General features: G+C 46.4%; 1 protein-coding gene across 9 annotated transcripts in view; it reads left to right on the forward strand.

Moving 5' to 3' along the window:
- The window catches only part of ATP11C (ATPase phospholipid transporting 11C (ATP11C blood group)), a 103,165-nt gene that overhangs the window by 63,940 nt on the left and 25,937 nt on the right, over positions 1-13,288 (forward strand). For all 9 annotated transcript variants that reach the window (XR_013835031.1, XM_079962658.1, XM_079962653.1 and 6 more), the window contains exons 15-24: positions 1,521-1,592; positions 2,422-2,495; positions 3,398-3,501; positions 5,214-5,395; positions 6,587-6,841; positions 8,236-8,410; positions 9,043-9,145; positions 9,350-9,495; positions 10,702-10,761; positions 12,275-12,402. Coding sequence is in view for 8 of the 9 variants with exons in the window: in XM_079962658.1 (XP_079818784.1) it covers positions 1,521-1,592; positions 2,422-2,495; positions 3,398-3,501; positions 5,214-5,395; positions 6,587-6,841; positions 8,236-8,410; positions 9,043-9,145; positions 9,350-9,495; positions 10,702-10,761; positions 12,275-12,402 (1,299 nt within the window). In the remaining variant the exon portion in view is untranslated. The remainder of the gene's footprint in view (positions 1-1,520; positions 1,593-2,421; positions 2,496-3,397; positions 3,502-5,213; positions 5,396-6,586; positions 6,842-8,235; positions 8,411-9,042; positions 9,146-9,349; positions 9,496-10,701; positions 10,762-12,274; positions 12,403-13,288) is intronic.

A 13,288-nucleotide genomic window follows, 5' to 3' on the forward strand; every position in this document is an offset into this window, starting at 1 on the left:
TCAGGAAGGTGAATCACTTGGAAGTGAGTCTTTGCCGCCTACTCAGACAGGTGTGGGCGTAATTGTAGAGGCAGTGGCGTGCATCCGGAGAAGATGCTTGTAAAGCAGATGTGGGGGGGTCTTAATTTTTCTACTTGGGGATAGCCAACTTCTTCTCTCCCTTGGCCATGACATCACAGCTGTCCTCTGCGCGTTTTGGAGCTGGGCAGCTCAGGTCACTTCACCTTAAGAAACCTGGCAGGCACCCTTTTCTCTGAAACCAAGGCCATTTCAGAATCTCCTGGGGCCAGACAGCTGGGAGGTCAACTGACAACTTCCAAAATTAGGGTGGGACAGTGTGAAAATTGGGCTTGGTGCTGGCTGCAGCCCACCTGTTGCCCATCCTGGCCTAATCGCAGGTTGCTGAGTGGTGGTGTCTTGATTTTTAACAGCAATCACTCTTGTCTCATCAGTGGAGGAAAAGTTTAGATCATTCTGTACAGCAGAAACAAATTCTTTAAACGTCCTTCGGTCGGGTTTTGATTTGCAAAGCAGCTGAAACAGGGGCATCAGCAAAATGGAACACATTAACGGACAAAAAATAAACGAGCTGCTTGCCAAGAGAGAATTGGGGGGGGGGGGATGCAGTCATATTGTCCATAAATTAAAAACAAGCAAAGCAGAAGAAATGTGCAGAGCAATCTCTGACACGCTCTGCCCCCCACAAACCACATACAAGGATCAGAGGTTGCTGTATTATTCCATTGCTTAAAAATGCTTTCACACACACACGTCTGTGGGCGACTGGAAGTCCTTCACCCCCCACAAACTCAGTTCTACATCTTGCGTACATTTTATTTATTTCTAAAAATATTTATAGACAGCCACCTCACATAAAATGCAAGTGTGCAAGTGTACAACAAGTTCAGAAAATAAAAACAACACAGAACAATTGTAAAAAAATGAATAAATAGGCCTGTTGGCATGAACTGGTCTTCAAGAATCACCTGCCAATTAGCAGCAGGATTGCCTGCCAGAAGACTGTTTTGCAGCATCTAACCTGTGATGCTAAATGTCCAGCCAGGTTTCTGAAACATGAGAAGCAATTCAGATTCAGCAAATGTGCCTAATTCTGATGCTTCTCATTGAACTACGAAGGGGCAAGGAATGCTGAAGAATATGACACCCCTTTCAGCAGACTTTGGAAAGCTTAGTCACTTCTCTGAGATTTCAGCAGATAATGTATTTTCATCCATGAAAACTAGAAACCTACTTTTTAATAACAACGATAAAAAAAGCAAACCTGAGACTTTCTCAGGAAGTTGAACTCTGTGTCCAGCACTATTTGGGTGGGTTTTTTACGTTTCCAAGGAACTGCTCCCACAACTGCTGCCTATATTGCGTTATCAAGCAGAGTTTTCTCCACGTGGCTTTTATTTCTTTTTAATTTCTGTCAGTTTTTTGTTTCTTTTTAAATCTGAAGTGCGTGTGTGTTGGTTTTTTTTTTTCAACGCCATTCTGTCCTTTTTGTTCATTGACAGGTATGGTTTCACTTTTCTAGGACAAGAAAATAACTTCATGAATGTACAGAACCGAAAAAAGGAAATCGAAAGGTAGGTGCGACCGCGGCTAGGCCTCCCGATATGACGCAAGGCAGCCGAAGCCTGGTTAGGGAAACCCAAATACTGGGCGGTGGTGATGGAAATGATTGGCTTATTTCAAGGCATGGTTTTTTATAAAAAAAAATTCACTCTCCTGCCTTGAATCTAGCGCCTGGTTCCCATTGCTGTTTTCCCACATTTCTGCTTCTGTTGAGCCATTTGGGCTGTGACAGATACCTGTTAGAGCAGTACAGAAATCAGCAGGTGTACATGGGCTGCATCCCCCTTCCTCTTTTTTATATCGCTTAATTGAGGTGGGGCAGCTCCAGCCTTGCGTTTTGCAAGTATTCTCTGTGATCCTTGCATGTGGCTGCTGGCTCCACATTAGAATTCCAGAAGTGCTAGCATCTTTTAAAACCCATCATTAACGTACTCAAAACAGTTTTCTCTTTTTTGGGAGGGTGGGGGAGGCATCCTTAAGTGGGCTAAGGCTATTCAAGGAGCTGAAGGACAAGGGTTGGCTGGCTGCATGGCCAACAGTTGTTGCTCCTCCTCCTGCTTTTTAGACATGCCCCCTTTCTTCCCAGAGGCCAGATTAGCATCCCTTAGGAGGGTGGATTTGACTTAGACACCCCTTTTCATTTACACAAGTTACAAACCCCTAAATGCCTTCATAATAGATACAGAGTGTTTGTAATCCTTTCCAGAGCAGTGGCTAACTGAAGCTTACACAGGGTTCTTATTTGATTCACTTGTGTAGGGTTTGAGGGTAATAAGTGGTTTGAGTTTCCCAGCCACCTTCCAAGACCCTAAATGCTCTTTGTCTTTCTTGCCTCAAAAGGTACGAACTGCTGAATGTTCTAGATTTTGATTGTGTCCGTCGCCGAATGAGTGTTCTCGTGAAATCGCACGACGGTGAGTTGAAGCTCTTTTCTCTCTTCACCATGAAATTTATTATTTTGACTTTTCCAGCAGCGGCCTGTTAGTTTAACTTCTTCACTGCTTTAAATAATAATCAATCCCTTTTCTTTTTCTTTTTAAAATAGTTTTTATTAAAGTTTTCAAATACACATTTCCATCATTAAATATCCACCATTATAATTATACATTCATTGACTTCCCTGCTTCCTCTTCCATGGGTCTTTTAATTTTCTCATAATTAATGCATATTCTGTTAAAACCATTTAATCCCCCAATCGTATTTCCTCATTCTACATTATATTGTAGAACTTATCTTAATCCTGTTAGCATTTTCACTTGTTTACTGTTATTTTCCAGATATTCCACAAAAAAAATCCACTGGTTAGGCCTGCAAACTCTGCATATTCTATCATTTTAAGTTGCCATTCCTCCTTCTTAGAGACCTCTCTCAGGCTCCATTTTGGGGCTAACAAAGTCTGAGCTGCTGTAGTTGCATACAGAAATAATTTTTTCTGACTTATGGGTACCTCCATCCCAAAAGGAATGCTTCTGGTTTGGGGGGGAATGTTTTTTTAAAACTTGCTTTCATCTCATAGTATATCATTTCCCAATAATCTTTAACTATTTTGCATGACCACCACATATGAAAAAAATGTGGCTACTTCTTTACATTCCCAACACAAATCAGATTAAGATTTATACATTTTAGCTAATCTACTCAGGGTTAAATACCCTCTATGTATCATTTTTATATGGTTTTCTTTCAATGTGTAGCATGAAGATCTTTCTTCCATAATTACTCCCAGAGATCAAATTCTATGCTATGCCCTAGATCTCTCGTCCTACGAATCACTGATTATTTTACCCACCCATCCCTTTTCAAACTCTGTTTTTAGGAAGCATATACCTGTTCTGCAAGGGAGCAGACTCTGCAATTTTCCCCAGGGTCCCAGAAGCTGATGTCCAAAAAACAAGGATACACGTAGAACGCAATGCAATGGTAAGAACGCCAACTTTGACTGATGAGTTATTTTGTTTTGCTCATAGAGAGAATGCATAGTCCAGAATCTTGGCGTTTGGAAAATCAAATGCTGTTAAGCTTTGCCCAGATTGGCTGTTGATTTTTCACAGGGACCATGTTTGGACTAAAGTCCCAAAGGCTGGTGGCAGTGGCTCTTTCCACCAGCTCACCCTTTCAGGATCACCTTTACTGCTGACTCTCCAGGATAAATAGTGCAGAACTTGCAAGATAATAGCAATGGCCGCCAACCTGGATGGCTTTAAGAGAGGGGTAGAGAAATTCATGGACGGAAAGGTTTTCAGCAACTGCTAGCCAGGCTGGCTATGTTTTCCCTCCACTGCTAGAGGCAGTATGCAGTTGGATAACAGAACCCTATTTGCATCACAGTTGCTGTTCCCTTGGAGAAGGGGTGCTGTCTCCAAAAGCCTTGCATCTTGGCTTGTGTGGTAGAAAACAACTGATGACAAAGGGTGATGTCTATTTGTCAAGGGGCGGGATTGGGCTCCCAATTGCCTATTCCTAATCAGATGTTTTAATGGGTTTCATATTGGTGGCCCCAACCTTAAACTTTTTAAATTTTGTGCTGTTAAATGGGAGCCTCCAGCTTCAGTACAGTGGTACCTCAGGATGCGAACAGGATCCGTTCTGGAGCCCCGTTCGCATCCTGAGCAGAACGCAACCCACGCCTGCGCGTGTGTGGATCTTTATTTGCCGCATCTGTGCATGCGTGTGACGTCATTTTGAGCGTCTACATGCATGAGCGGCGTAACCCGGAAGTAACCCATTCCATTACCTCCAGTTTGCTACAGGACGCAACCTGAAAACATTCAACCCGAAGCTACTTTAACCCAAGGTGGCGCTGTGGGTAAAAGCCTCAGCGCCTAGGGCTTGCCGATCGAAAGGTCGGCGGTTCGAATCCCTGCGGCGGGGTGCGCTCCTGCTGCTCGGTCCCAGCGCCTGCCAACCTAGCAGTTCGAAAGCACCTCCGGGTGCAAGTAGATAAATAGGGACCGCTTACCAGCGGGAAGGTAAACGGCGTTTCCGTGTGCGGCTCTGGCTCGCCAGAGCAGCGATGTCACACTGGCCACGTGACCCGGAAGTGTCTCCGGACAGCGCTGGCCCCCGGCCTCTTAAGTGAGATGGGCGCACAACCCCAGAGTCTGTCAAGACTGGCCCGTACGGGCAGGGGTACCTTTACCTTTACCTTATTCTGTGGATAATAAACTTTTTTTCCAATGTGGAACACAAGCTGGTGTGCATGGGGTTCCCAGGTTGTCTCCTGAACCCAGGCACTGACTAGACCTGCATCTGCTTAGCTTCAGCAAGGTGGCTACCCCCCTCACCCCCCTCATACTTTTAGACAAGGTCTTGGGACTCAGTGAATCTCTTGGTCTGATCCCACAAGTCTCTTAGGTTTTTGAGCACCTGAAGGGTCACTCTACTGCTACCAACTACACTTGGCATCAGTGGATTTACTGCAAGGAAGGCTCTGAGAATCCTGGCCGTCAACCCATGACCCAGCAATCTTTTTAAGGCAGCTTTGAGAGGCTACCTATGACTACTGGCCCAGCAGGTTGAGTCTGGGTTTTTTTGCAGGTGCCTGCGAGCAACTGAACCCTGCTGTTCTAGAGGGAAGTTGGGTGGGAGACCTGAGGTTTAGAAAAATGCACTTCCTTGCTTGTTTTTTTTAGGATGGGTATCGAACTCTCTGCGTGGCCTACAAAGAAATATCTCACTATGATTACCACATAATTGATACCCGGGTTAAGGAAGCGACGATGGCGCTACAGGACCGGGAAGCAAAGATGGCCCAGGTTTTCGACGATATTGAGAGGAACATGCATTTGATTGGGTCCACAGCTGTGGAAGACAAGTAAGTGTCCACAGGAAAAGAAACATGACCTCCGCAACTTGGAAAAGGAGATTGGGTGATGTTTTTGTCCCTGCCTTCCATCACAAGATCCCAAGGCAAGCTACATATATATTGTTAAACGCCAAGGTAAAGAGTGCATCCATACAGCTCCACCACATGACTGAGAACCCAGATGTGCCTAGGCACATCTCCCTCCATGTGTGTTGGCCTCCTTTCACATTTTATGGGAGTGAATTGTGAACATGCACGACCCCGCTTCTTTCATGCGCTCACTGAATGTGGGGTGGCTGGTTCTCCTACATAGCCTTGTTGTGTTTCTGCCAACCAGTTTAGAATGCCAGCTGGCCAGAAGAGCACCTTGCAGAATATTCTCACCAAATGCCATCAGTGGAAAAATAATGCCAGTGAGGAAGCTTGCCACGGGGCTTGAATGTAGCGGCCAGAGGGACACTGTAGCATGGAGGTGTCAGTGCACCAGTAGGCTTTGATCTCCGTTGCCTGTCTGAGCAACTTCAGAACCTGTCCTCCTCTTTCAGCCATACTCTGCCTTTTCCCTTCTCAGACATACAGGGCCCAGCTGCTCTCCTGATAATCTTATGTCAGATTTTTGTGGTGGCCTCGGGACTAAAGGAGTAGCGAATGTAGTTTGCATGCAAAAAGGTCACAGGTTCAATCCCAGGAATCTCTGTTTGAAGTGATCAGGGAACAAACAGGTGACAAGGAAGACGTTTCTGTGCCTGAGAACCCTGTAGAACTTCTGCCGGTCAGAGTAGGCAGTACTGAATTACATGGACCAACAGTCTAACCCTAAGGCAGTTCTCATATTCCTACTGCCTGCCTAGAAAGTAAGTAATATCAGAAATGAGCCCCTGAACTGTTAGAACAGAAGGAAGAGTGAATTATTCTGGAAAATATACAGTTGTCTTTTCTTTTTTTGTAATAGTGGAATTGTTGCCTGGAAAATGCCTTATCTTCTCTTTCTCATCTCCACCAGTTTTACTGGGTTCCAGTTCATTAATTAATGGTTGTGTGTCATTATCTCTCTCCTGTATCCTTTTTTACCCATTATGAATTCTGGATCATTCAAAAGAGTTCTCTCTTTAAAAAAAGAAAAGAAAATTGTAGCGGGGAAAGAACATTTTGGCACACCAGTTGTTTCGTTTGATAAGCGAAAGGTGTCTCTGCCCATAGGCTCCAGGACTTTGCTGCTGAAACCATTGAGGCCATGCACACTGCAGGCATGAAGATCTGGGTGCTGACAGGGGACAAGCTGGAGACGGCTCAGGCCACCTGCTATGCCTGCAAACTCTTCCAGACCAACACGGAGTTGCTGCACCTGACGGCCAAAATCATGGAAGGGGAAGACCGGAAGGAGGACCGGCTGCACGAGCTGCTCGTGGATTATCACAAGAAGCTGGTGAGCGACGTGCCCCCAAATGCAAAGAGGTAAGTGTGAAACAGGCAGCTTCTAAGGGTCTGTGGACAGGCAGCCCTGAGATAACTTTGCAGCCAAAGAGGAGAGACTGGACTTCGTTCAGCCAAGGGCATTCTGTAGTCGATTACTTTCCAAAGGTGCTCTGGAACGCAACCATTTTTAACCTTTAGCACTATTTGCTGGTGACTACAGATTAAGTTTCTTTTAAAGAGTGCCCAGACTTTGAAATAAAGTTCACTTCTGTGTACCTCAAGGCTGGCCACCATGCCTCTGTTATCTCTCCTCTGTTGGAAGTGATGTCTCTGAATCCCAGTTGATGGGAATCACAGGCGGGGAGGCGCCTACCTGGCTGGCCGCTGTGAGAAATGGATGCTAGACTGGGTGGGCCACTGGCCTTGATCCATCAGGCTTGTCTTATGATGTTCTTTTCCCTGTATTGGTTCCTTCCTGATTTCCCTCACCCCGCAACTTGCAACGAACTCCAACAATCGCTGTTGGCAAGCTTCCTGCAGATGGAAATTGGGAGATCATACCAGGGCAAGTTGGCTTGATCCCATGTCCCTTGACCTTTCATTCCCTGGCTAGTGTACCAGGATGCTCCTTTCAACCTGAGCTCATATGTATACTCCGAATCTTCTCCAAACCCCCTAGGACATGCACACAGAAGTAAATCATGCAAATATTTAGTTGATCTGGCTGGTTTCTTCCAACTGTCTTTAACACCAGAGCGTTCTGCTAAGGGGTGGGTGATAGAGGACATGAGGGGGGGGGCAGTGGGAAGCAAAGGGTGAGTTAGCAGGAATGTGACTGCAGAGGATTGCAGTAGGGAAGACGAGGTACACTTTCAAATTCTGAATAATTAAACAGGCTCAGCACAAAGGCTAGAGTCCATGGCAGTTCTTTTTCCAAAACTCTTCCAGCTACCAGATACCCAGTAAAAAAACTAGGAGCCATTTGAGCAACAGCAGCTTAACAACTGTCCCCGGAGTAGCTTATTTGAAGGGTTGCAACTCAGAGCTAGAGCATCACATTTGCATTTGAAAGGTCCCATGTTTGATCCCTGCCATCTCCAGATAAGGGGGTGGGGGAAGGGGGTGGGGGAACCAGCCTGAAACCTGGAGGGAGCCCCTGCCACTCAGTATAGACAAGAGGCAGTTATGGCCACAGCAAAAAGCAAAAGTCCACATCCTTTTGTTCCATTATGTATGCAGTAGTGAAAACAGATAATGTAACCAAATGCACACAGCTTCCTGTTTTAGCTGCTGTTAATTCTGGCTTTCTGATTATTTAGCTGTCTGTCTTGTGGTGCCCTGTGCCAGAGCATCTGCTGTCCTTATCTTCTTCCAGGATCTGTGTCAGGAGAGGTGTATATAATTATTGCAAGGCTTGTTGTCTTCTGTTTTAGAAGCTGGACACTAAGTCACGAGTATGGACTGGTTATCGACGGCGCCACCCTGGCCCTGATACTGAACCCTTCCCAAGATTCACGTTCCGGCCACTACAAAAGCATCTTCCTGCAGATCTGCCTGAAGTGTACAGCAGTCTTATGTTGTCGGATGGCTCCCTTGCAGAAAGCGCAGGTGTGTGTGTGATGCAGGGCCTTTGACCAACAAGAGAACCAGTGCGTTTTAACTACTATGTTTACACACCTCTTTACCCCGGCCTTTGGCACTGAGAGGAGTGTTGTGTTTTAGGACCCACCTGTTTGCGGTTTTTTCAAAACTGCTTTCACTACTGAATTTCAGATTGCTGAAATGCATCTCTGACTTGCTGTTGAAGGGCATGATATGACGTTCTGTCTTGCTCTTGTTATTTATTGGTTGCAAGCCGCTTTGGGATTCATTTGAATGAAAAGTGGCATCTAATAAACCAAATCAAAAGGTGATAAAGGTGATGACAGCGACGGGCAGGTAATAAATATTAACAGTAAAAGGGTTATAAGTCTGACGACGATTGGTAATAAATTGCCTCACCTGGATAACAAACAGGAGTTGTGGAAGTAAATTCTCACCAGGCAACTGACTTGCAGCGCAGCAGGACCTTTTTTTTTGGGTTGTGGCATCTTTTCCTATTGGTCTCAAGTCCAAATCCACCCCCCCCCCCTTTGCGCTACACTAAATGTAATGCTCATGAGCAACACAAGAGAGATTCATAGACTTTACTCCTTTTTCCTTCTCGGTCTGCCTTTATTGCTTCTCTTTTGCCCATTTAGATTGTTCGGATGGTTAAGTGTTCGAAGGGCAGCCCAATAACCCTGGCGGTGGGAGATGGGGCCAACGACGTCAGCATGATCTTGGAAGCTCATGTGGGCATAGGTGAGGCATATCTTGAAGTGCATAGCATTGGGCAACTATTTGGAGTATTCTTGTCTTGCAGGGTGAGTGGGGCAGAAATCTAAGAGTGTGGGGAGCATGATAGAAGCATACATATGGGGGGGAGGCAGAGCAACTGGAGGTTTTATACAGGACGTATTGGCCAGGGATTTCTTCACCCACCAATTCTTCCATCTCTGCTTCCAGGTATCAAAGGTAAAGAGGGCCGCCAAGCAGCCCGGAACAGTGACTACGCCATCCCAAAGTTTAAAGACTTGAAAAAATTGCTGTTGGCTCATGGGCATTTGTACTACGTGAGAATCTCACACCTTGTACAGTATTTCTTCTACAAGGTAATCGGCTTCATCTGCTTGGAGGGCACTTTTAGTCACTTCCTAATCATTGGTTAATCCCAAGATGAACTGCTGGTGGCCTTCAGGGAAGGTGGAAAATCTGAAGACCTGATCCTAGATGAGTGGCCTACGGCACCCATCCTGGCTTACGGATATGTCGGTTCTTCCTGGCCTCTTCTGTCCTTCAGCCACTCCTGGCTTTGCAGTCCCATAGCTGAGCGATGGAGCAAGTGTTTCGCACACTGGAAGCCCACAATTCAATCCCCGACACCCCCCCCCCCCCAGTTTAAACTATGAGCTAGCAGGTGATGAGAAAGGTCCCTACTTGAGACCCTTGAGAGCTACTGCCACGCAGAGTGGACAGTATTGGGCTAGGCTTGCAAACAGTTTGACCTGGTAGAAGACTGCTTCCTATGTCCTGTCTTACCATGGTTGTTTGTATGCATGCTGAGAGAGGAGGTGTGTGTTAGTGGGTTGGCGGTTGGCCAACAAAGACCTCTCTTTGTATTGCCATGGTGGGTGCACAGGCTAGGGCCATCTCAGTCACTGCACCATTGTGACAGAATTCCCTTCCAAGAGAGGCTGGCCACTTGGTCTTCCAGCGTACTGTAAATATATGACTCTTCTGTAGAGCATTCGTGGATAGGAAAATGGGCAGTAAGCATGTGATGCAGCGCGCGCACACACACACACCTCCCTGAAATAAATAAGGCTCTTCTGAATTTGTTGTTTTACATTTGTGATTGTGATTTTTAAATTTGTTTTATTGAGTTGTAGCCTTTAAAAGACTGCTGAGATCCAGGGGGTTGGACTAGATAACCCTCAGGAACTATAGAAGACAAAACAGGTGGCACAAAAAAAGAAGCAGCTCGCTTTGTGATGCTGGGGGCAAGCTGCGCACTCTCAGTCTAACCTACATACAAGCCTGTCTCCCTCCCCACTCCAAGGATAAAATGGGATCACCCACATATATGCCACCCTGCGCCTCCTGGGAGGGAGGACAAAACAGGTTGCTGCTCTTTTGAAGTGAGGATTTGGAGCAGAGCTTTGTCAGCAAATCTGAAAAGGGCAAGAACGGTTTTGTGGGGATAGCTGTTTCTTATGTAGTGGGTCCCCAATGCTCTCGGCTGTATAAATTAAAATAAATTAATAAAGTGCTTAGGTCTCCCGAGTAACATGGCTTTTGCTTTTCTGTTTCATTTTTAGAATCTTTGCTTCATTTTCCCACAATTTTTGTACCAGTTCTTCTGTGGCTTTTCACAACAGGTAGGTTGCTGCTATCGGTGATGACTTTGTCAGCCGAATCGCGACGCACAGTTTGGGCTGAAGTTCTAGGCCTGCTAATTTTTTATTATGGTGCTACCTCCTTTTCTGTGACCAGAATTCTCAGACTGCTTGTTTTTATCGAATTATATGAAGCTATTTTGTTCCTTTCAGTGCTTGCTAGAGAAAAATGCTCTTTCCTCCCACCTGTTCCATACGCACTGCCTAGACTTGCGCCCTGGAGGACCACTTAGGTGTTTCAGTTGCAGCAAAGACAGCACAGGAGGCACCTTTTACTCCAATTGGATTTCCAGATAGATGCAGATATATATTGTGAAGGGCTGAGTGACCTTCCATCCTATGCTAGGGCAGGAGTTGGGATAAAGGTCCAGTGGCAAGATGGCTGGCTCCCTTGTGTGTCTTCTCTTGTTCTGCTCTGTAAACCAGTCAGCTTTGGACCACCCTCTACCCTTCTTCCACTCCTGCTTTTATTTCTTAATGCACCCCTTGCAAAATGCAGAAACATAGGCACTTGCCAATCGAGCCAACAACCTTCGCCAGGAGCACTTCTGTGCTGGAGGTTTTTAAAGAAAGGACTTCGCAAGGGGCAGGGGCGGGGGGGGGGGGTGAGTTCCATTGTGCAAAAAAAGCCGTTGAAGCCATCTGGGTGTGCAGCTTTTTAAATTAATCAAAAGTGAAACTGTTTGGCAGCTGTCACCGTCATAGCAAGCAAGCGTCTGCAACTGCTGTCTAACGATTTGGTTTCCTGCCCTTTGCACCTCAAGATGTTTTCCGTGGTACTCGAAACCCACTTCTAACCCCTGTTTGCAGAATTGCTGGCTCATCTCCAGAGGCTCACAAACTACCCGGTGTTCCTTGAAACCAGACTTTGGGATATATTGAATGAGTACAATGTCCAGTTTCTCGAGTGGGGGTTCAGCTCTGGTTTTGCCGTAACCAATTCTGCTAATGAGCTGAACCCCCCCTCACTTTGAACGCAGCTGTTCTCCATAAGCCTGCTTCCTTGACTCTCCTCTTTTCTCCCTCTTTGGCTTGTGGTTACTCCTCCCCCCACCCACCCCGCAGCAACAGTTCAATTTTGTGTTTGGTGTAGAAGTTCAGAGTGAGGTTATGCTTGAGTTTACAGTTCTACAAAGTGCAGGATTTGCCTTTGCATCCCATGTTCCTTCTGGCTGAGTAGGACTCGGCCCTCTTCTTGAACCTGTAACATTGCATTACGACTGTGATCTCTTGCAAACCAGAAGTCCAGAATGGCATGTTGACAGCCAAAAGCGAGCAGGAAGTGTGCCCCAAAACTGCATAAAAGCATTCCCCACCATGATCAAGTGCAGTTTGCTAAACCTGAGGTTCAGTTGCCTCTGGAAGCCTTGAAGCCTTAACTGTAGGGGAGGCTGCTGCAGTGGGCAGCACCATGAGTATTTTGCAGAGAGCAGGAGCAAACAAGGGTGCTGCTTTCTCCTCCTGACTCCCCTTCTCCCTTCCTTCTCATTTTAAGCCTCTCTATGATGCTGCTTACCTTACCATGTTCAACATCTGCTTTACATCTATGCCGATCGTGGCCTACAGTCTGCTGGAGCAACACGTCCCTATTGACACGCTGATGGCCTTCCCAAAACTATACCTGTAAGTAACCACCAGCGCTTTTTCTGTTTTATCTGCCTTTGGCTGCTGGTGACAGAAGTTGAGCTGGATCGTGGACAGAGATTCAGCACTCCCTTCCCTCTGCCCATAGCCTTAGGCAGTCTACTCCTCTCCCAGGTGCAATGTTTTGATTTGCTTTTCTTTGTTTATGGCATTTATATCCCACTCTTTATCAGCAGTGACAGCAAGCCCTGCTGGAGTCAGCTGGGCTGCTGAGTCCCCCATGGGGAGAATTCCATAGTTCAGCCTCCCTCCCACTAAAGAAAGCAGGGCTTGACGTCAGTTCTGCTCAGCTTGGGTCTCTGCTTGCTGTGCAGCTTTGGCTCAAGCAGCACTATAAATGAAGAATTAGTTACCTGATATTATGGTCACCTCCAGTGATTGACAGGTGGGCAGAGTGCCCGTCAGGGGTCAGTGTCATGACCTCCTCAGCTATGTCGCGGTTGGGGTCAGGTTGGCAGATCCTGACACGAGCAGGAAGAAACTGGGGTGATGGTGCTCATTTTGGGGGAGCATGGCTGGTGGGGAGGCTCTCCCCAATGTGCCTCAACTTCCACCTGCTTCAGAAAGGGGAAGCAAGGTTGCTGGTTCCTCCTGAACAACCTCCAGGGGGAGAACAGAGAACCCCAGTGGAGCACTTGTTTTCAATTCGGGCATTCTCACAAAATCAGCAAGTCGCACCTTTGCAGCTTGGGACAGTTGCTTCCTTGCAGATCTTGCCTGTTTCCTGAACTTCTGAATTGTGAAGAATTTTTTTTTAGACCAGTGCTTGTGGGTCTTTTGACTACCCTGACTCAGGCTGCTTTCAGAAAGTTCTGACTGCAACGAGGATTGCGCCGTTACCAGGATTCCCAGTTCCAGCAATTAA

This window comes from Podarcis cretensis (assembly GCF_951804945.1).
Source record: "Podarcis cretensis genome assembly, chromosome: Z".
Classification (NCBI taxonomy): domain Eukaryota; kingdom Metazoa; phylum Chordata; class Lepidosauria; order Squamata; family Lacertidae; genus Podarcis; species Podarcis cretensis.